The 21669-nt window shown below is 52.2% G+C and overlaps 1 protein-coding gene across 1 annotated transcript; it reads left to right on the top strand.

Moving 5' to 3' along the window:
- Positions 1-1514: 1514 nt before the first annotated feature.
- HELZ2 (helicase with zinc finger 2) lies at positions 1515-20386 on the top strand (the record flags this gene model as incomplete). The annotated part of the gene is made up of 19 exons (XM_082007066.1): positions 1515-2515; positions 2635-2818; positions 3162-3269; positions 3918-4441; positions 4811-5443; positions 6459-7242; positions 7689-7764; positions 9182-12695; positions 13542-13627; positions 14018-14149; positions 14388-14555; positions 14801-14942; positions 15393-15509; positions 16091-16283; positions 17065-17199; positions 17450-17668; positions 17967-18123; positions 18548-18715; positions 19187-20386. 19 exons carry the CDS (start codon positions 1515-1517, stop codon positions 19309-19311), a joined length of 8466 nt encoding a protein of 2821 aa, XP_081863192.1. The 3' UTR covers positions 19312-20386.
- Positions 20387-21669: the final 1283 nt, after the last annotated feature.

The raw sequence follows: 21669 nt of genomic DNA, 5'->3' as shown, positions 1-21669 counted from the left end.
CACTGAGCGTGTGTCCAACCTGATGCACAGCAGGGAAGTGGGATTAGGTGATTTCTTCCTAGCAGCTGGGATGGGATGCGAGGAGCTCGCTGACGGTGTGCTGGGAGAGCGGGTGATGCTCCGGTTGCTGCCTCCCTGCCGTCCTGGCTCCGTGTTTGCTGCCTACAGCCTCAGGCAGAGCAGCAGCTTCAGCCCCCGCCTGCCTGCCTCCCTCCCCCGGCACCAAGCACCCTTTTCATCCCGGCACGGGTAAAGGAGTCTCAATGAAAAATGAGAAGTGTTTCTGCACAAGAGGCGCAAAGTTTGCCCCCTGCTCTGTTGTCTGCCGGACCACAGCCATAAATAACCGTGTTCTTCCGGTATCACTAGAGAGCCCGTCCTTCGTGGCTGCGGGTCAGGAGCCCAAGGCGGATGCTCGGCACAAGGCTGGTGGCTTTGCTTGGCAGCACACCCTGCCCCGTGGATCTGCCCCGGCGTGTTCCCTTCGCGCCGCGTGGCCCAGCCACGAAACCCTGCAGCATCATTCCTGGGGATGCTCATGGCCCCTGGTTACCCAGGAAACTGCTGGCAAATGCCACAGCCAGTGGCCGGGGAGGGCAGGGAGTGGCGAGCTGCCTTCCTCACCCCAGAGCCTGAGGTCTCCCAGCCCCGTGTTTACAGAGCTGTTGGCCAGAGGAGATGCCGGCGAGTCCCTGTTCCAGCATGCCCGTCTCCCGGCCTCGGGTGCTGCATCCAAGGAGCAAAGAGGGTGGTTGCTTTGTTAATTAATTCCAATTAATCTTCTGTGCCACAGGGGAAGATAGGCTGGGGGGTTGGAGATGGGTTTCTCCCGCTCGGCGTGGGGCAGCCCCGTGGGACCCAGGGGAGAGAGAACAGGAAAAAGAAAGAGAAAGTTGGCAGGAATGAACCGAGGCGGGGGAGGCACCGGCAGCGGGAAGAGGAAGTCAGATCGTCTGGCCACTGTCCAAGAGGAGGTTGGTGGCCACAGGGACCGTGTCGGGCCCTCCGGGGCAGCCTCCCCTGCAGCCAGTTCTCCCGGGTTGGACGGTAAATGCCAGCGGTCTGCAGGCTGCGGCACGCCGGGACCGAGCTGAGCCCCGCCAGGAGCCCTCGGCGCTCGCAGCCCGGTCCCTGCGGGACACGGCCGCCCGGGGCCCGGGCTGGCAGGTGAATGGGGCTGGGTGAGCGCGTGGGGGCAGACCCCAGGCGCTTGGGTGCCGAAGGCAAGGGCGTCTCTGGGGGGTTTGGGTGGTGGGTGAGCTTCCTGGGAGCTTGCTGGTGAGCGGGGCCGGGCTGTGCCAGTGCCTCGGCATGCGCCCAGCCAGGGACCCGCTGATGTTTCCTGCTAAATCGCTTGTTCCGTGTTTCTTTGTCAGGCTTTGTGAACTCGCACCAATGGCCGGCAGGTACGTAGCAAGCTAGGACACGGCTGCTCCATGGCGCCTCCTCACCCCGGCATCGGCTGGTAGGAACTTCCCGCCGTTAATTTTGCTCCACTTAAGCCACGGCCGAGGATGCCGACAGCGAACGGCCCGGCGGTGCCGCTGGGCAGCCTCCAGCAGCAGCTGGAGCTGTGCCTGGTCTGCTCCAAGTGCAGCGTGAAGGAGAACGAGATCACCTACCAGCTGCGAGAGGTGGAGCACAAGTGCATGTACGAGATCCTCCTGGCCCGCTGCCGCGGCCGCCGGAGCGCAGCCTGGAGGAAGGTGTCCCGGCGGCCGGGCTTCCCCAACCCGGCCCGCTACGCCGTCTGCAGGTACTACGTGGTGGGGCTGGGCTGCAGCAAGCACAAGAGTCAGTGCACCTTCGCCTGGAGCCCGGAGGAGGCCATGGTCTGGAACTTCGAGAGGGAGCAGCAGCTGGAGCGGCGCTGGCTGAAGGCAGCGGTGCTGCAGGCGCAGCTTGGGGGTCGCACCGCCGCCACCCCCCACCCCATGGCCAGCGCCGCCGGCGAGATTGCCAGCGAGTTCGGGGGGCAGTTCCAGGAGATCTGCAAGCGTTGCTTCTTCGGCTGCCCGCAGCGCGTCTCGGCGGGCGGCCAGGGGCGGCTCTGCGAGTCCCACCGGACCTGGGACCCCCTCCTGGTGCACGTGGTGTCGGACAGCCGGAGGAAGCAGCAGTACACCGCCATCCGGCCCTGCCCCGAGTTCATGCCGACCCTCAGCTACTGCAGGTTCGTCTCCAGGGGCCAGCCCTGCAAGCATGGCCCGCAGCGCTGCCAGTTCGCACACAGCGACGTGGAGATGGCTGTCTGGGAGGCCGAGAGGGAACACGGCTTGGTTCGTTCCGACCTGCTGCCGGCCGTGGGGACCTGCAGCACCAACGGCGAGCCGGCAGCGCCCGTGCCGGTGCACTTCTACTGCCGGATCTGCCTGGTGATCTTCAGCTCGCAGGAGAGCTTTGAGAGCCACTGCTCCTCCATTGAGCACATGCAGATGCTCTCGGCCGACACCTCTGTCCAGTGGGTCCATCGCACACCGCCACTCGGGCTGACCAAGTTCTCGCTGTGTAGCAGGTAAGGCATCCGCCCGGTGCAGCGGGGGAGAGGGCAGGAGCAGCGGGCAGCTGCCGGCTCCCGGTGGACCCCCATGCCAGCGGGTATGGGTGGCACCTGGGACACCTCTCTCCCAACAGAGCGGAGGTGTGCGAAATGGGGAACAGCTGCACCAAGGCTCATTCTGCCGAGGAGCTGCAGGAGTGGATCCAGAGGGTGAAGGTTGCCGTGAAGAAGAAGAAGCAAGCACTGAAGGAAGGGCTCTTGTCCTACCAGGACCGGCTCATTGCTGAGTATCAGACGTGCTCCAACGAGGTGTTGATTGTGAGTCGCGGGCGGCAGGGTGGGAGCACGTTGGTCCAGCACATTGTGAGAAGCCTCTTGTGTAAGAGCTTGGGAACGGAGCCCACCACTCACCTTTCTAACGGTGATGCAGAAAGGGACGTTGCGTTCCCCCTTCCTTCACCCCTTCCGAGACGGCAACCCAAGAGCCTGCTCGGTGTACCTGACCACGCTGCGGTGCCGTGGGTGCTTTTGTTTCCCAAGGCCGCTGCGTGGGAACACTACACTGAGCAGCAGTGGGTGAGGACTGAGCATGAGGATTTACTGACAGTCCCCTCTCGGGGATGTTGCCTTCAGTCCCGCTCCTCTCGTGCCTCCCCCACAGATGGCCGAGCATGTCGAGGGCGTCAGAGTTGTGTGTGAGCAGCCGCTGCACGTGCAGTTGGAGGACAGGAGGATGAAATACCACTGGAAGTTCAGGGTCCACTCCCAGGTAAGCCCAGCTCTGCGCAGCGGGAGGCTGCGAGCCGCGGGCAGGACCTGCTGCTGTGCACAGTCCTTGTACTTTGGGGGTTTTTGGGTTTTTTCAATTATTATTTCTGCAAGGGGCAGAAGGATAGGGGTTTTGGGATGTCCAGATGAGGATGTGGGTATTTGGGAGCAGCTCAGGCTCAGGTGGTGCCCGAGCTGGGACCATGCATGAGGGGTGCAGCCACCGTGTCTCCTGTCTCGACTCGTGCGGTGGGGCTGGGGCGGGCCCGGCTGCTCTCAGCACCTCCCATGTATCACCACAAATAACAAGATTCAGCTGCTTTCCTGCCCAGGATTTTGTGGGTGTTGGGGGCGAGAGGCTGGGTCTGATGGTCCTCTCCAACACAGGAGATTTCCCACTTACAGCAGACTGGCTCAATTGCTATAAAACCGAAACATGACATTCTTTAAGACTTTAAAATACTTGTTGTGGGGTTGCATGAGGAATAGGCTCCTTTAAGGCGAATTTCAAGCGCGCTGTACGTCCGGCATGGCGTTTGGTTCTTGCAGCAGCTTTCAGTAGGAAATGCTGCTGGGAGGACCTCATCAGCCACTGGGCTCTTCCCGTGGGCTGCTCTCACCATGGCCCTGTCTTCTCCTGAACTGGCAGATGCCTCTGCAGCACGTGGCGCTACTGAAGCGGGAACCTGGAGTCAGCTTCTACCTCTCGGGGAACGGGCTTTCCCGGGGCCTGCACTACATTCGAGGGGAGCACGTGGCCACCCTGTCCTCCTCCCCACGCACCGCGCTGGTGGAGGTCTGCATGGAGTGCTGCACGCTGGGCGTCTTTGAGCAATGGGTGGTGTTCGACTTTGGCAGACGCCCCGTCCTTATGCAGAAGATCAAGGTGAAGGTGGGCCAGCGGGAGACCCCCCAGCACATCCCCAGCAGCAGGGAGAGCCGCCGCCCCGTCAACTTCGTGCGATGGGATAGAGGTAACCGGATCATCGTTCCCAGCGTGCCAAGGACCAGTGACGATGTGGATCTGCTGGCTAAATACAAACCTCCTGCTCTCGCACTGGACTACCAACGTGAGGGTGGTGCAAACATTCCCATCACCCGTCTCAACTATCGTGAGAGGATGCACAGCTTCCTCTTCCGTGAGGAAGAAGCTGAACAGGCTCTGATTGCAAAGTAAGTGCCAGGTGTGGATCCAGAGGGGTTCCTCCTCACTGTGGACCACGAGCCCATTGCTAACCCTGGGGCCATGCTGCTACTGAAGTCTCTGTCCCTTCTGGGTTGTGTCCTGGGGCGCCTCTCCCAGAAAAATGGAAACCAGCCAAGAAAGATGGCTTGCTGGGTACTGATAGGAGGGGAAGGGCTGGGTCTTGTCCCGCACCTGTGGCTTAGCTAGAAGCACAGTTTCAGACTCCGTGTGCTCAGGGGGCTGGCAGACCCTCTCTGGGTGTAGGTGGCAATCCCCCCTCTGCAGCAGGGAGGGCGGTTGCTGATGAACTGGTGGGTCAGTTCTCTGCTTTTCATTCGGGTGTTTCCTCCTTTCAGACTCAACCTGCGTGTCCTCATCTTGCTGACCCCCATGCTGCAAAGCCTCTCCGTGGGGATGAAGTTTGCTCTCTCTGGTGAGCTGTTTGCTGAAGTGCCTACCCCTTATAACCTCTCGCCGGACACGGACGAGGGGTATCTGCTGAGCAGGTCTGTGCCCACTGCTTTCCTGGCACTTGACCCACCCGTAGACAATCGGGTTTACGAAGTTGGTGTGGAGCATAAAGCCACCACAGAGAAGACTGTCTGGCTACAGATACCAAAGAGATGCTGCTCAGAGCTGAACTTCAAGCCAAACACCTCCCACAGGGTAGAGATCCAGTTCCAGATTGACCAGCTGCTGTTCCGGCAGTGGCACCAGGCTGTGGACCGCCTGTTGGATGAGAAGCTGGTCCTCCCGGATGTTGCCAGTTGCTCTATCCCCTACTCTCTTGGGTCACCACAGAAAGGGAACAGCAAGCAGAAACTAGCCATCTCCTTCATCACGGGACAGGCAACCAGCAGCCGGCAGGTCCCACCTCTTCTCATCTATGGGCCTTTTGGCACAGGGAAGACATTCACCTTGGCAATGGCCACCATAGAGATCCTCAGGCAGCCCAACACGCGGGTGCTGATTTGCACTCACACTAACAGGTTAGCAGGGGATGAGGGAAGAGGCAACTGGAGTTGTGGGCCAGGTCCCTGCACTGATCCATCGCTTGCCTGATGGGATGAGCGGGAGCCAGTGTGTATGAGATGGAGCTGAGCCCTTTTCTTAGTATGCATTTCAATTACTTGTTTAAATACATTAATTTTTATTTAATACGTCTTAAACTGCTTTAGTACTTCCTGCTAGGAAGAAGCCTGGGATGAGTGGAAGTCTCTGTGGAAGAGGCAGCGTATTCCTGCCTCATTTATAAAATGGGGATGGGGTTGGACAGACAGTTAGTTCTTTCTAGCCTTCACTGTGTACTGGAAGAAGTAGAAAGCCGTTGCCTGATGTTGCTGAGTTGTGCTCTACTTGCCCTTGAAGACCGTTGTGCTTTGTGCACATGCCAATTTTTTTACTTTTTCCAGGGAGAGCCTGGGGAAGAGAAAATGCAGATCTGGTCTGACTGCCATTGAATCTGCCTTCAGAGAAACCAGGCCAAGACTGTTAAAATTAGAGCAGTTACGCTGAAAAGAGTGTCCACATCTGATCCTGCAGGCTGTTACTGCCTTAGTTTTTAATGTATAATAGATGGGCGACTGCTAATCTTAGCCTGTTTCAGGCTGTCTGGTTGCACTGAAGCTTCCTCTGCAGATCTTGTATCACCCGCCTGGGCTGGGCATGGTTAGCTATCAGAGGAGAGTTCTGTGTGACTTGGCTCTAGAGAGAAGCAGGGCCACAGGTTTTGTTGGGCACACTGCATTTCTCCATAGTCTGCAGTATCAACTCCTAGTTTAAACCATACTCTCAAAATAGGCTTGGAATTGGTGGCTGCATAAACCGCCAGCTTCTTTGCACGTATGTGAGTATCTCCTGTGACGAGTGCGTTGTCGGCCAAAGCTCGGGGAAGAGTTTCGGTGCGTGTTGGTGAATGATCAGATAGCGCATTGGGATGATGGTCACAGCATTGGGAACAGCACTTACAATTCCTTGATAATTTCCCTTTGTGTTCCTCGCCAGTGCTGCTGACATCTACATCCGGGAGTATTTCCATCATTACGTGACCAACGGGCATCCGTGGGCTGTTCCCTTGAGGATTATATCCACTGACCGTCCTACCAACTTGACAGACCCCATCACTCAGATGTACTGCTGCCTCTCGCCCGACCAGCGCTCCTTCCGGCACCCCACGCGGGCGGAGATCGACAGGCACCACATCATTATTACCACCTCCATGTTATCCAAGAACTTGAAGGTTGCCCCAGGCTACTTCACCCACATCATGATCGACGAGGCTGCTCAGATGCTGGAGTGTGAAGCTTTGGTTCCACTCTCCTATGCCACTTTTGAGACCCGGATTGTCCTCGCCGGGGACCACATGCAGATAACCCCAAAGCTGTTCTGTGTTGGGGATGGACAATCTGCTGATCACACCCTGTTAAACCGACTCTTTCAGTTTTACCAGAAAGAGAGGCATGAAGTGGCCGTGAAGAGCAGGATCATCTTCAATGAAAATTATCGTTCCACTGCAGGCATAATTGAGTTTGTCTCCAAGCACTTCTACATTGGCAAAGGCAATGCCATCCAAGCCAGTGGGAACATCCCACCCCATCCTGAAATCTACCCACTCATGTTCTGCCACGTGTCTGGCATGGCTGAAAGGGATATGTCCATGATTTCTTGGCACAACACCTCTGAGATAATACAAGTGATTGAGAAAGTGAAGGAGATCTATCAGAGGTGGCCAGATGAGTGGGGTGTCCGAGATCTGAAGAGGATCTGTGTGGTCTCCCATGGGATGCAGGTATGTAGGAGAACCACGCGTTCCCCCCCTAAAGGGGCTATGCATGCACTGCTGACCACTCTCTAAACACTCCCTAATAAATGCTGGCCTCTCTTTCTGATAAACTTATCTCTTGTGCTAGTGAAAATAGGGAATCTGGGGTCTTGCATGCCATCGGTGTTTTTTCGAGGCACTCCCCTTTTGGGTAGTATGTCATGGGTGGTCAGAGCAGAGATGCCTCATGGTGGCATGGTTTAGTTGAAGATTTCTTTCAACATCTTCTAGGCAGGTTAACTATAGGGCAGAGTGGGAGCACTGGCTGAAGTCAGCCCAGGAAGTATGGCTGCTGTCGAGTAACTTTCTTGGGGAACCTGCAGCTGAGAAGGGTGAGGAACCTCAGTGTTTGGTGGGGAGCATTTCTGAGCTGAAACTGTATTATTCAGTTGTGCCTCTTTCTTTATTACCAGGTTTCTGCAACAAGACAAGAGCTGAGGAAAAAGCAGCTACAAGATGTGGTGGTAGAAAACTATGAAAACTTGCCAGGTTTGTGTCTTGTGCAATAGTTGGTCATGCCTGGCTGTTTTGAGGTCTTCTGTGTGCTAGAGAGAACTTTTGCAGTCATGTTGGTGGACAGGAGAGTCTATTAGCAGCTACAGCCACTGTGTAACGGACAGGGGGAAGACACTGGGTCATTAGCAGAGGTCTTTCCCACATCTTAACATTGTCCTCCTTGCTAAAATGCAAAATACTGACTGATCTCGTGGCAAAATACCTCTTTGGGAGGGTGCATGCAGCATTGTCAGGCAGAGCTCCCCTGCCCTTCCCTGTGGCTCTGCCACCACTGCAGCAAGTGGCCACAGCCCATGTAGCACTGATTAGCAGGGAGTGCCTGGAAATCCTTTGGCTGATTTCCATCCCCTTCTGGTTGGTAGTTCTTTGATTTTTTTTTTTTTTTTTTTTTTTTTTTTTTGTCCTTTCCTTAGTGAATAAGGAAAGATTTCACTCTGAATTAAATCTGCACCAACTGTCAATTCGTTTCAAATATATGGACGTTGCTTTGTAGGAGGGTGAAAACCCTGTAAGTGTGATCCCAGGGACTTGAGCATGTGTGAGTCATGTGAAAACCCCTAGTACCAGTGGGGGAGACTAGTAATAGAAGGGAATTGAAACCAGGATGGCCTGTGGGTATCAGTCACAGCAAAAAATCACAGAACAGCTCACTAAAGGAGTCGTCTGCTACTCTCGATGACGAGAGAGGGATAGGGCTGGTTTTGTCCTCAAGATCTTAGTTTATGACTCATCCATGTTTGTTTGTTTTTTTTTTTTTTTATTGTGCAGCTGGGACTCCTCATGGTGAGAAAAACTGACCCCTGGGGTGTGTTTCTGATCTCCACACCCTTTCTTTGCAGTCTCTTCCCAGCTCTGAAATCACCAGGGTGCCTTTTGCTGTTTTTTATTTGTTGTGCCATCAGCAGAGCTGTCCTCAAGGGGAGAGGGAGTCTTGTGAATGGTCACTGCTCTTGTTCCTGCAAGACCCTTTGTTCCCCAAGGAATCTGGGGTTCACAGAAAACTATCCACGTTTGCAAGGAGTGGCTGGCGGGGGCTGCCAGTGGCACTGAGCACGCAGGGCTGCTCCATGGGCACTCGTGGTTGCACTGGTCCAGTGCCCTGCCTTTCTCCCCTCTCCACGCTGCCCTTCACTCCCTTGGTGCGTGGGTGGTGGTGGCCTCGTGGTGTCTGTCCATCCTGGTTCATGGCTGGAGGCCCTCACGATCTCCAAGAGCGGCTTTATTTGCATCAGGCAACCGTGATCAACTCCTGTGACTCGGCCAAGTGAGGTTACATCAGCCCATGGCCATGTAACACAGCGTAGATGTGCAGAGGGCCGGGTGGCAGCTAGACAGGGTCTTCCCAATTGGGTTCCCATGAGTGACTTCTCCTTTGTCCCCTCCGGTGCAGGGCGGGAGTTCCGGGTCATCATCATCAGCACAGTCCACACCAGCGAGAGCCTGCGTGTCTCAGCTTCCCACCACCTTGAGTTCTTCAACGAAGCCAGAGTGCTCAACACCATCATGACCCGGGCTCAGTCGCTGGTTATTGCGGTGGGGGATGCTGTGGCCTTGTGCTCACATGGCCAGTGCAGCAAGGTATGGAAGCGCTTCATCCAGCAGTGCATCGAGAAGGAAAGCATCTTCCCGGAGAATCTGACGATGGCCCAGATCAAACAAGCTGCATGTGACAAGGAGATCTGGAGCAGGAGGAGCCCAGAGGGGGACGAGGAGGACAGCGACACGGATTCTTGGAGCTCTGAGGCTGAAAGCGTGAATCCCGACGATCCCATCCTCCAGGAGCTCTTAGATGAGAGCAAGAATGTGCTGGTGACTGTGTCCGAAGAAGGGCTGCTGAATGTGAAGTCTGAGGCTTCAAACCTGTGGGAAAACAGGCAGGAATACATCAGCTTCTCTTCTCAGATGATGCAGGAGTATCTGCACATGCACCCCAAAATGTACAAGAGATGCGAGCTGATCAAAGAAGGGTTTGACAGAGCTTCTGCCTTCACCCTCAATGACTCCCCTGCGATGACCATTCAGATCAAAGGCAGAGTTCACTGCGGGACAGCCTTCACCGGGGATGAGGTGCTTGTGGAAATCCTACAGGGCAGCATGGCTGACAGCAGCAGTCACCGCCCTCAGGGGAAGGTGGTGGGCATCTTAAAGCGTGCGGAGAGAGAACGGACCTTCATCTGCATGATGGATGAATTTGATCCCCGGGTGATGATACCCATTGATCCCACTGTCACCAAAATATTTGTCCCAGGGCTGAAAGAGAAACCCAACGTCATTCCTATCCGCAGGCTTGTCAATGGGAAGTACAGAGTGGTCAGCTGCGAGAAGATCAGCCAGGAGACAAGGAGATGCCAGTTCTTCTGCGTCCAGGTTATCTCCTGGCGGGAAGGGTTTTACTACCCTTTGGGGATAATAACAGAGATTCTGCATGCAGCGTTGACTTTGGAAGAAGGCTTGAAGATCCTTGACTTGGAGTATGGTTTGGAGAAGAAATACCCAGCAGCTGTCAGCAAGGAGTCAGCCAAATACACCTCCAGCAGCAAAATAAACCTCAGCAAGGAAAATCTGAAGGACTGTCGGAGTTACCCGACCTTCACTGTTGACCCCCAAGGTGCCAGGGATTTGGACGATGCTGTCAGCGTTAGGGATCTTGGGCGTCACTATGAGATTGGCATCCACATTGCAGACGTGGCTGGCATCATTCCCAAAGGCAGTGCCTTGGACCTGGAAGCAAAGAAACGGGGTGTCACCTACTATGCTCCCAACCAGGAGCCGCTGTGCATGTTCCCACCCCACATTAGCCAAGATGTCTGCAGCCTCCTGCCACAGAAAGATCGTCGGGTGATCTCCTTCTTTGTCACCATAGAAAAGAAGACTGATGAGATGTTAAATGGAGTCTTCACCATCTCTGTGATCCGCTCAGACAGGCAGCTGTCCTATGAAGAGGCAGAGCTCTGCATTAAGGACCACTACAGGGGAGCGGCAGGGTCCCTTTGTTTTGATACCCTGGAGGACTGCATAGCTGTGGCTTATCACTTCTCCAGGATCCATCGGAAGTTTCGGCTGCAGGAGGACTGTTTCTATGACCGGCTGGATGAGGAAAGCTCCCCAGGTAACAGGGGGTCCCATCAGATGATAGAGGAGTTAATGATCATGTTCAACAGTTTTGTGGCTGAGTTCCTCACCAACCAGGAGGACACCAGAAATGTCACTCCTCTCCGCTGTCAGTGCGAGCCAAGCCCTCAACAGTTATCATTCATGAAAAACAAGTATAGCCACATCCTTCCTTTGTCCATCCATCTCTCACACCACCTGGGAGAGGTGCCTCCTGGCCAAGACTCCTCTAAAAATGTGGAGTTCAGCCTCCTGGTCCCCATCTGGGAGCACCTGCAGTCAGCCGCTAATGTCTCTGACTTCCTCAAGATGCTAGACCTTATCGTTACTGATGACATCCACCCGAAGCTGGCCCCTGTGGCCCTGGAGTTCAGGAGACTGCTCAGCCGTTCCTATTTCAGTCGCTCTAACTCCACTGTCCAGTCAAAAGCGGGCCATTACTCCCTGCACGTTGACTCATACACCTGGGCTTCCTCTCCCATCCGTCGGTACGTGGATGTCGTGGTCCAGCGGCACCTTCATTCTGTGCTCCGCAAAAAGCCCATCGTCTATTCTTCAGATGACATTGAGTTTCTCTGTCATGACTTCAACAGGAAGAATTCCCAGGCAGTGATGTATGAGAAGAGAGCCCGCTGCCTGCATATGGCCACCCAGCTGAAGGGCCAAGTCCTGCAGAAGATTGCCTTTGTAGTGGATATCGAAGGGATGAACAAGTATTTTAAAGCCCTTTTTCCACTGAACAAAGAGAGTCTTCCAGATCCCCAGATAATTAACTACAGGTCTCTTCAGCTGATAGAGCAGCCCATGTTCATCCAGCAGCGGAACAGCATCAGGCTGATGTGGAAGAGGAGGGTGTACTCTGTGGAGACGATGAAGGAGCATAGCCTGCAGGAAGGACGTCTCTGTGACCGCAGCATCACCCTCTTTGGCACCCAGACTTGGCAAGATGTGCTCGCAGCCGTCAGGAGCGAGGAGTTTGAAACTGCTGCCTCCCTCCTTCGGAAGAGCAAGAAGTTGTACCATCGGCACATGGGCTGGGTAAGGAGGAGCCAGTGCTCGCACTACATGGAGCTCACCCTGGAGCTGAGTGCCGGCGACGTGCTGCAGTTCCAGCTCACCACGGATGTCTGCCGGGGCTTCCTGGTGCCCTTCGTGCAGCTGTGGTGTGTGACACCGGGTTTCGACATCTGCCTGCAGCACACAGAAAAGCCTATTGATTGCTTCTCTGCCTATGCCACCCTGCCATCCAAAGACAAGTACAAGAACGCAACAGAGTATAACAAGATATGGATGCCAATGAGCACCATGGAGTCTGCTTCGTGTGCGGTGGCCGAAAATGACTCGATTGTCCTCCATGATGTCAAAATAACCTGGGCAAAGCAAAGGACAAGCAAAGGACAGCTGCAAGGGAGTTTCCTTCTAAACAAAACATTTTTGGAGGAGTGCTCCATTGAAGTGGACTTCAACCACTGTTACTTGTGCATTCGCTTAAGTGGGCTGAAAGTTGGGAGCCTTCAAAGCGATGAGGAATACCTTAGCCACGGCCTCCAGAACCTGACTTTGCTTAACAAGGGCAGGTCAGAAAGCAAACTTGTGGTTGATCCAGATACCTACACCTGGGTGGCTCATGGGGTCACTGAAGAGTTCAGTGATGACGAGAAGTCAGACAGGACTGCTCAGCAGACTATGAACTTTTACATCTGCTATATGTCTATGGAGAACATCCCCGTGGAAATCTCACAGGCCTCTGCCCGGTTCACGGTGGAGCTCATACCAAAGATGCTGCCGGACATGTAAGTGCGCTTAGTGGTCATGCTCCAGTTAACCTGTCCACGAAGAGCAACAGCTTCCCATGCGACTCCATTGCTGCACCCAAACGGGCTTTGCTCGCTGGTGCGGCTGATCACCTGAAAAATCTGTCTTTGCCCAGTTCCGACTGGCTATGCTGTTGGGCAGCTGGTGTTTGGTGGGGGTGGCAGCATTTTTCAGATCTGTTCTCCAGACGGCCTCTTGCTCTTCTGATTGACCTTGAGAATGGGGAGATAGGGAAGGTGCCATGCTGAAATTTCCCTGGGCATCTGTTTCTTATGTTACTGGATTGCTGCAATATGTGTCATAAAAGGCAGCGTGAAGCACTGGATCAGGGTTTGCTTAGCAGAAGTGCTCCCTGATTTCCCAATCATTCCCCTTTGTTGTTGCTGTGAAGCAAGATCTGCTCTTATTAAAGCAGAGCTGATGTCTAGTTTGCCTTTCTTTGTACACAGTGTTGGACTTCTACGCACTCACAACTGCTGTAGCTTTTTCAGGGCAGAATGTGCTTCCTTTTGTACTGGGAATTTTAGGAAAAAATTGGAAGGTAATCCAATAAAATGGGGTGGGCCATAATAAAATGGAGTTGGGACAGAAGTTGTGCTCCTTGCTCTCAACATCCTTGCAGGCTCAGCCCGGACAGTTGAGAAATAGTCCCAGATGCAAAAGAGCAGAACAAGAGTTGTTTTGGTTTAAGTTCTTTGTGGAAGGATTTAATGCAACACTAAAGCAGAGAGAAAGAACAAACAAGACAGCTGTATAAAGCTGTATTACACTTTTTGCTATTTTATGCTACATTCCATTCATTCTTATTTTTCCCTATCTGTCAGACGGAAAGAAAAGGCAATTTGGAGGCTCAAGTATGCCTCTGACCTTGCTAAAAGCATCGCCCTTGGCCATGAACCTCCTAAAAGAGGTAAGTGCAAATATTTGCCTTTCTTACTTTGTGCCTACTTACTTCTGGCCAGGCAGGTGCCCTGGCAGCTTCGGTGGGCCCTTAGTGTAGGGGTTATGCCAGACCAGGAGGGTTCCCTGCCGAGGGGAGGAGAGGAGCTGCTAGCCTGGGAGAGTGAAAGTGGTATGGGATGCCCTGCTGGAGAGTGGCACGGGTGATGTTCTAATCCCCAGGATTCGCAGAGAAGGCTCAGGGGCAGAACCTCTTGGCACTGGACAAGGATTATTTTTAGGTGGTCTTTTAAATGGGCCTCGATGGCTTGGTACGTGCTGCATCCTCCTGTTGAATTGCTTGTGAGCTGTCTTCAGTAACCTTCTTTAAACTTGTTTTCTTGGCTCTTTCCTGTAACAGTGACAATGTCCAAAATCCTGCAGCAAAAATCCTTTGATCTCCCTGGCAGCTACAGGAAGCTCAACCAGAGTCAGAACCAGGCTATTCTAAATGCCCTGAGCAAATCCTTCACGCTCATCCAAGGGCCACCAGGTAAGGCTGGGGAGATGGCATGAGTACATGCCTACTTTGTTATGAAAGGCAGGTTAGAGCTAATCTGTTGCTTTCCATAGGACCCTCAGCAAGACAGGCCAAGGTAGCATGGGTCAGCATCGCCCACGGCTGTTCAAGGCAGTCTCCTCAGTTCTTGATTTTATTTCATGGCTGGTCATCTGTATGCTGATCGGGTGTCGTGGTTAAAGCATTCTCAGCAACTTCCTTGCTTTTCTAGGCACTGGGAAAACTGTTGTTGGAACTCACATTGTCTACTGGTTCCATAAGCTGAACAAGGAGAGCGTTGAGAAGGAGAAACCACCACCTTTTGAAGAAGAAAAACCTAAGGGGAGAAAGTGCATCTTGTACTGTGGCCCATCCAACAAGTCTGTTGATGTTGTTGCTGGTAACTATTCGTTTTAGGCCCCTGAAGCAGCTCACACTGGTGGGAGGGAGAACAAGTGGCCATGAGCAGGAGGCTGGGAGACAGGAGGGGCATGACGTGGGGCTGGTCCTTACAGAAGACCCCTCACTGCAGGGCAAGGACCAGTAAAGGTGGGGTTGATAAGCAAAGGGTGGGGAGAAGAGGCAAGTGCATGGCGAACGCTGGGCACCTTGCAGGCGATGAGCAGGCTCGTTCTCCTTACCCAGGGATGCTGCTGAAGATGAAGAACCTGAAACCACTGCGGGTTTACGGGGAGGCCATTGAGACGATGGAATACCCGTACCCGGGGAGCAACCGGCACCTCTACCGCAAAGCCTTGCGGGATGCAAAACCAAAGCGTGAGCTCAGGTAGGACTGCATGGCCCTGCAGGCTCCGAGAGCGCTGGGAGCGATGTTTTCTGCACCGGTACAGCTGAGCAAGCCAGAGATGTGTTTTCCACTCCACTACTGTGGAGCCAGCACCATTAACCTACTTCGTAATTAATTTTTTCAAGTGAAGGTGTATAGTCTAATGTAGCACCTCGTCAGGAAACCCAGGCTGCTGAAAACATCCTAGATGTTTTAATCTCTCTTTTGAACAGCTCTAAAAGTCTTGGACTTCATTTCTGCTTGCAGCTGTTAAGGAAAGGCGGTTGTATTTTGCGTCTTCAACGGTGAACTGTTAGGTCTGTAAAGATGGAAAAGTCAGGCTGTGACTTCTTTAGCTAATGGGGTTTCTTCACACAGACAGATGTGATATGCTTCACTGTAGAAGAGGTCACTTCGGTCAAAATACTTATATATTGACTCTTTATTCAGCGAAATAATCCTGCATCATCGCATCCGGCGGCCACCCAACCCTTTCTATCAGGAGATCTGTAACTTTGACGCTCGGATGAAGAAGGGAGAGCTGGTAACAGAAGAAGAAACAAAGAAGTGAGTAGAAAGAGACCCTGGTGAGAGACAGCTGACTTTGACCATGTGCCACCTCTGAAGCCCTGCCCGAAGGAGCACAGTGCAAGCAATCTCCTCCCCCTGTGAGAAGAGGTTTGGGCTACACTTGCTGGGCTTCTGCTGATGCAAACTGGTAGACTGCATGAAAGTCAGCAGATTTGTCCTGGCTCTTGCAAGCCAAGGGTCTAGGTGAAAAACATTGAGACAGATTAACAAACTCTGTGTTTGGAATGATAAAAAGTGAGTAACTCGTGGTTAGTGGTACAGTGCAGAGCCTCAGCATTACTTCTTCTCTGGTGCTTTGGTCCATCTGGACCAGAAGTCACATTATGTGTGTGACACTTGCATCCTCCACCATGAGCCTCTGCTCTGTTGAGTTCAAGACAAAGTACATTTCCTCAGTGCCCATCCAAAGCCCTTTTCTGGGAACACCAGCACATCCTGGGGGAGGGATATGGAGGCATAATAATTTGGGAAAGTACAGCTTCTGCCTGGTTCTTGCATGAGGAACTGGGAGATGTTTCTCTTATGCATAACCTTGTGTCTTCTGCATCGACCACCAGTTACAAAAATAAGTTGTCAGCTGCTCGCGCATATGAACTGGCAGTCCACAATGTCATCCTGTGCACATGCTCCGCTGCATCTGCCACCTCCCTGGAGCAGCTCAATGTCAAGCAGATAATCATTGATGAGTGCGCCATGTCCACGGAGCCAGAGACCCTCATCCCCTTGGTCAGCCACCACCGTGCTGAGAAGGTAAGTCCCTTCCAAAGATGCGTCTCTAGGACAGCTGCTCAGGGCTCTCGAACCTCTGCACATCTTTCACCCCTCACCATGCTGCTTTTCCAAGTTTAACCAGGTTTTAAGGTTGCTCTTGGTAGTATCTATGATGGTGTATCAGTGTTTCAGCCTTCTGGGAGTTGTTTCCTTTGAGGTATAATTCTACTAACTATAATTAAAACCTCAAGGTACCTGCAGTACGTAAGTATTCTCACTAGATGCATGAGCTGTGCATTATCTGTTCATACCACGTAAAGCAGAATCGTAAGACCTGCTGTAGGCCTGAAAGCTGTGGTGGTGAACTATTTCATCTGCTCACCTCTCTGCTGTGCGTATCAGCTCAGCCGTGCGTATCAGCTCAGCCCCTTGTCTTCAAACAGTTACACCCAACTTGCTCTTGGCTTTCTGCAAGAGAAAACAAGTGGTGGTGTGGCTGGATTTTTGGTGCTTCTTTACAGGGTGGGGTACCACTGCCACCAAAAGCTGTGCTGACCCAGGTACAAAGTATTAACATGACAAGCAGTACAGAGCAGATCTCAGTAGACTTAACTACATGATGTCTTTCTCCTGTCAGATGGGAACAAGGCTTCATGTTATCTGGATCAGGATCTTTACGTAACGTGCAACATGGTCCTTGATTGAGGTTGCTGTGACCGTAACAGAAATAAGTAGCAACATAGAAATAGCCTTTCAAAGAGCTGATTGCCTTCACCATTGCCACCACCCTCATAGTTGAGGTGCCCACTCTTCATTCCAGGTTGTTTTGCTGGGGGATCACAAACAGCTGCGGCCTGTGGTCAACAATGACTTCTGCAAGAGTCTTGGTATGGAGACGTCTCTTTTTGAGCGCTACCGCGATCAGGCATGGATGCTGGATATGCAATACCGCATGGTAAGGCCTTCCTCAAGTGGATTGTCTTCTCCCCATCACAGAAAATGTTGCTATTAGGGCTTGCCTTGAGCCACTGGGAAAGAGATATTCTCCATTAGTGCTTTCCCTTCGTAGAGTAATGAGTAACGCACTCACCCGGTGCCAGCTATAGCAAGTGGCGTTGCAGGTGAAGCCTACCCAAAAAGGTGCTGCAGGTAGAGAAGTTCCTTGGCTTTTCGTTCACCTCAGTTTCTTTCCTTTTCTCTGCCAGCACAAAGGCATTTGCGACTTCCCATCCCAGGAGTTTTATGAAATGCGGCTGAGAACATGCCCCCAGCTGCTTCGTAAACCCAGTGTCTTCCACCACAAAGATAACGGCTGCTGCCCTATCATCTTCGGGCACGTGGAGGGGAAGGAGCAGACCCTCATGATTTCTACAGAGGAAGGAAATGAGAACTCCAAAGCTAACCTAGAAGAAGTGGAGCAGGCAGTAAGGAGGGTCCTGGGGAATTGCTGGAGATGCAAAAGGGGAGGGTGCTGTGCAGGGGCACTCTGGGGATTGTGGAGGGACGATCAGTAGCGATACATGACAAAGATCAGTGGCGTACAGTACCTGCCTGGTGTCTTCTCGGGTCTGGGGCACACCACGATGCCCCCGGCCAGAGGGAAGGACCCTGCGCAGGGAGACCAGCACAGCCAGGCACCATCGCTGCCCTGGGGACAGGGTGCTGGAGGGCTGGTTCCCTCTGGCCGCGGCTGCCAGGTGAGCAGGACCCTGCTCTCCCCAGGTGAGGATGGCGAAGCAGCTGACACTAGATGGCACCATCCAGCCGGAGAACATCGCCGTCCTGAGTCCCTACAACGCCCAGGTGTCCAAGATCAGCAAGAGCCTCCTGAAAGAGGGCATCCGTGGCGTGACCGTCTGCACCATCATGAAGAGTCAAGGTGAGGCTGGCAGGAGAGGGGAGGGTCGGTTCTGTTCTCTCCTGCCTTCCCGAGGACTGAAGCAACTTTTCACCGAGACAGTCTTTGAGCAAATCCTACACCAGGGTCATTTCAGCCATTGGAGGAAGCATCCCTGGGCCAGGTTTCTGGGTGACTTGTGATTATAATAAATAAATCCTTTGGAAACCTCTGGAGCACCCAGGCAGGGTGAGACTGCTGAAGATAGGGAGGCGGAGGATGTCTGAAGATGTCACATGCTCCGTGGAGAGCAACAACCAGGGGTCTGATGGTATCCAAAGCTGGAGAAACCCAAATGGTGGCTGCAGTTTTGTGGGTCTTGCTGTAGAGAAATGAGTGTCTTGTGGGGTGGAAGGGTGGCCGGATGCTTCCTTCTAAAAAAATCTGGTTCAATTCCGCTTTCTAGGAAGTGAGTGGAGATACGTGATCCTGTCGACTGTACGTTCCTGCCCCCGATCAGAGATTGATAGAAAGCCCACAAAGAGCTGGCAGAAGAAGTACCTGGGGTTTGTTACTGACCCAAACCAGGTCAACGTTGGCATCACGCGAGCTCAGGAAGGACTCTGCATTTTAGGTGGGTCTCCTGGGAGTGTGCACAGGCCTGCCGGGGAACAGGATGCTTGGATAAAGGGGTGGAGATGCAAACTAGTACAACCAATGGCCTGTGGTTTTGAAACTGGGCAGTCTGTGCAAAGCAGAGATTGTGCATGGCTCGTATGCAGCATGTATAATTATTTTTTCTCACTCTCTGGTTCAGACCGTGTTGTTTCCATCACCTGTATACTACAGCGCTCTCCTAACAGAATTTGGCGACTGCTTTTCCTCCTAATCACGCAGGCGTAGGCTGTGATGTGTAGGGAAGCTGCTCGCAGATACGACAGCACTGAAAAGGGAGCTGGGATTTCACAGAGCTCTGGCTAAAGCAAATGTCCCCGCCAGTTATGCAGCACCTTTAGGCTAGAAATGTTAGACAAAAGTTTCTGTGATGGTATCATCTGAGCCTCTTCTGGCCACTAACCCGCTGCCTCCATCCCCGTGCCAACAGGGAACCGGTACCTCCTGGAGTGCAACCCTTTGTGGAGGAGGCTGCTTCAGCATTACAGACAGCGCAACTGCTATACTGCAGCCCAGGGGATTTTTGTCAGGAAGACTTCAGCCTTCCACCGATGAGGATGGGTTGTACCCCAGTGAGCTCGTCCCTCTATGTGAACTGTGTTACGTGTGCCTTGGGAAGGACGCAATCTTTCCATTATTTAATGACCTGTGGAGCCAAATGCAGTGGGGGAGCCAGGATCTTCCCCTGCACAGTGACAGCTCAGCTTCAGCGCGTGCTTTGGCTTCTTGGGTTTTTGGATTTTTTAATCAGTGCAACCTTGGACAGGAACTTTCAGCTCTAGCAAACCAAAAAGCATTGGAAATGGATGAATGAGTGTGTGACTTTATTGATGATGATACTATTTTTTTAATTGTAAGATGCTCAGCGGAGCCCCCGTCCTATCTGCTGGTGCAGCTGCGCTTTGGGGACCAAATACTCAGTCCATTCATCAAGGGTGGAATGACTGCACGCAACGGAGCTGCGCGGCAAGCTGCGATTTGCCATGGAGGACCAAAGCTTCTGAGTACTACCACTCATTTTAAAACCAAGGCCAGGGAATTTTTAAGGCTTCTTGTTTCTCAAAGCAGAAAAACTTTTTTTTTTCCTTTCGGTTCTTTTTTGTTGTTTTTTTTAAGTGAAGGAAGAAACAGTACCATGTACCACTCTTTGTCTAGCCAAAACGCTGTTCTCTGAGCGTGTAAATATCACAGAGACAAGGCCAAGTTGATTTTGTAAATAGATTTACTTATTCTTTGTACAAAGGAGGTCGTCCTCACCAATATAAAGTTAATGAAAAGCAAGGACCGCTCCTACCAGGAAACGTTGGAATTTGTAAGCATATTTTAAACTGTTCTGAGTTTTATTTGAAATCTCCTCCTGTAAGAGCCACCCTTTCCTACCCTATGTTTTTTTTAAAGCTGCTTCTAATTTATTAACTTTTAACTCTGTGAATTTGTTTCACAGTCTTACGGCCTGAGTTTTTAAGAGCGGTGATGGAAATTTGATAAATGCACCACAGCATAGATGTGTATAATGGCCAAACTGCTGTGGACTGGAAGGTGTGACTCACTAGAGAAAGCTGCTTTTGCCCAATAACGTATGGCTGATAGAGATGTATAGCGGTGAAGCGGTGCTCTCTGCTGAATCATGGAACTGCTTTTTGAAGCATGATACTTTTGAGGGAGGGCGTCTTTTATCTCATTTCAATTCTGAATGTATGAAGTGCCTGCTTCAGCTCTCCCCAGGACCGCATGCTTGACTGTCTCTAGATGTTTGTGTGGGATGGTGCCAAGAAGCAATCACGATGGTTTTGCACCAAGTATATACTGTGCTGGGACTCAAGTCCTCCTTGGCATAAGCGAGGGGTCCCCGTGACTTCACAGCACTATGGCAAGGATGAATTTTGTCCTGTGTTTGCAACTGAAAATGCAGCATGGCTCTTTCCAGTGGGGAGGAATGTGCAATAAGAAAGGGTTGTGTCTGGAAAAATCCTTATTTAGCGCTGTGTTTCTTCTCATGACTCTGTGTTAGACTTGACTTAAGAACCTATGGAGGAATTTTGTTGTTCTCTTCGTTATTTTAAACTACCTTCCTGCACTTCTGCATTTGGTGGGTTCGGTCTGTACAGTAGACACCACCCAGGCTTGCTCTTGTCTTACTGAAGCGTAATAACGGGCATATGGCTGGTGATTCCGTAAGGGACGAAAGCCCGTAGGAAGTAACTCCTGCTGGTTCTAAAGATGCTTGATAAAGGTTGGTAAGATGTAAAGTTCACTGGTCTTCTTTGAAGTCATCCTGGCTGGGATCTTAAAGATTCTGTGCCAGTCTGATTTTGCAAGTAATATTGCAATTCCAAAACAAGCTTCTACGGGAATAATTTAGTGGACTACTGAAATGCGATCATGTATCTCCAAGATGGTGTGGAGAATTGCAAAAGACGCTGGAATCGTTGGGTTAAATGCTTTAGCATGGTGCCAGCATCATTCTAACAAAGTCACCTTGGTCCCTTTAGAACCAGTGGGTCTCATTTTTATGATCTACTGTAAGTGGAGAGTCTCTCCCCTGTTTTTTTTGGCTGGTTATTTCATTACATGTAACGCAAATGTGGGGATTTACCCCAAGTGTAGCAGCTTAGTCCAATGCTCTTGTGTAGGGTTTGTCCATGTGTTTGTATAGACCAAGAAAGAGACCTCGTAAAGCGTCTCCCTTTGCCCTCAGCAGGGAAAAAATGTTTACTGCTGCTTGTTGGAGGGTGAAGCCTGGACTGAAATGCTTTGCGCGGTCACCTCTGTGTTGCAAGACAATAGATTTTTGGGTTGGTTTTTTTTTTGCCCCTGAAGATGCATTTTGTACCTGGTGTTTAGAAAACACTGACCTAGAGCACCCAAGCAGCAGTAAACAGCCAGGCTGGACTCTTGGGCTGTTTGGGCTGT

Source organism: Phaethon aethereus, assembly GCF_964289735.1.
Source record: "Phaethon aethereus genome assembly, chromosome: 16".
Classification (NCBI taxonomy): Eukaryota; Metazoa; Chordata; class Aves; order Phaethontiformes; family Phaethontidae; genus Phaethon; species Phaethon aethereus.
The sequence above is the reverse complement of the archived record's forward strand: the minus strand, read 5'-3'. Positions and strand labels throughout refer to the sequence as shown.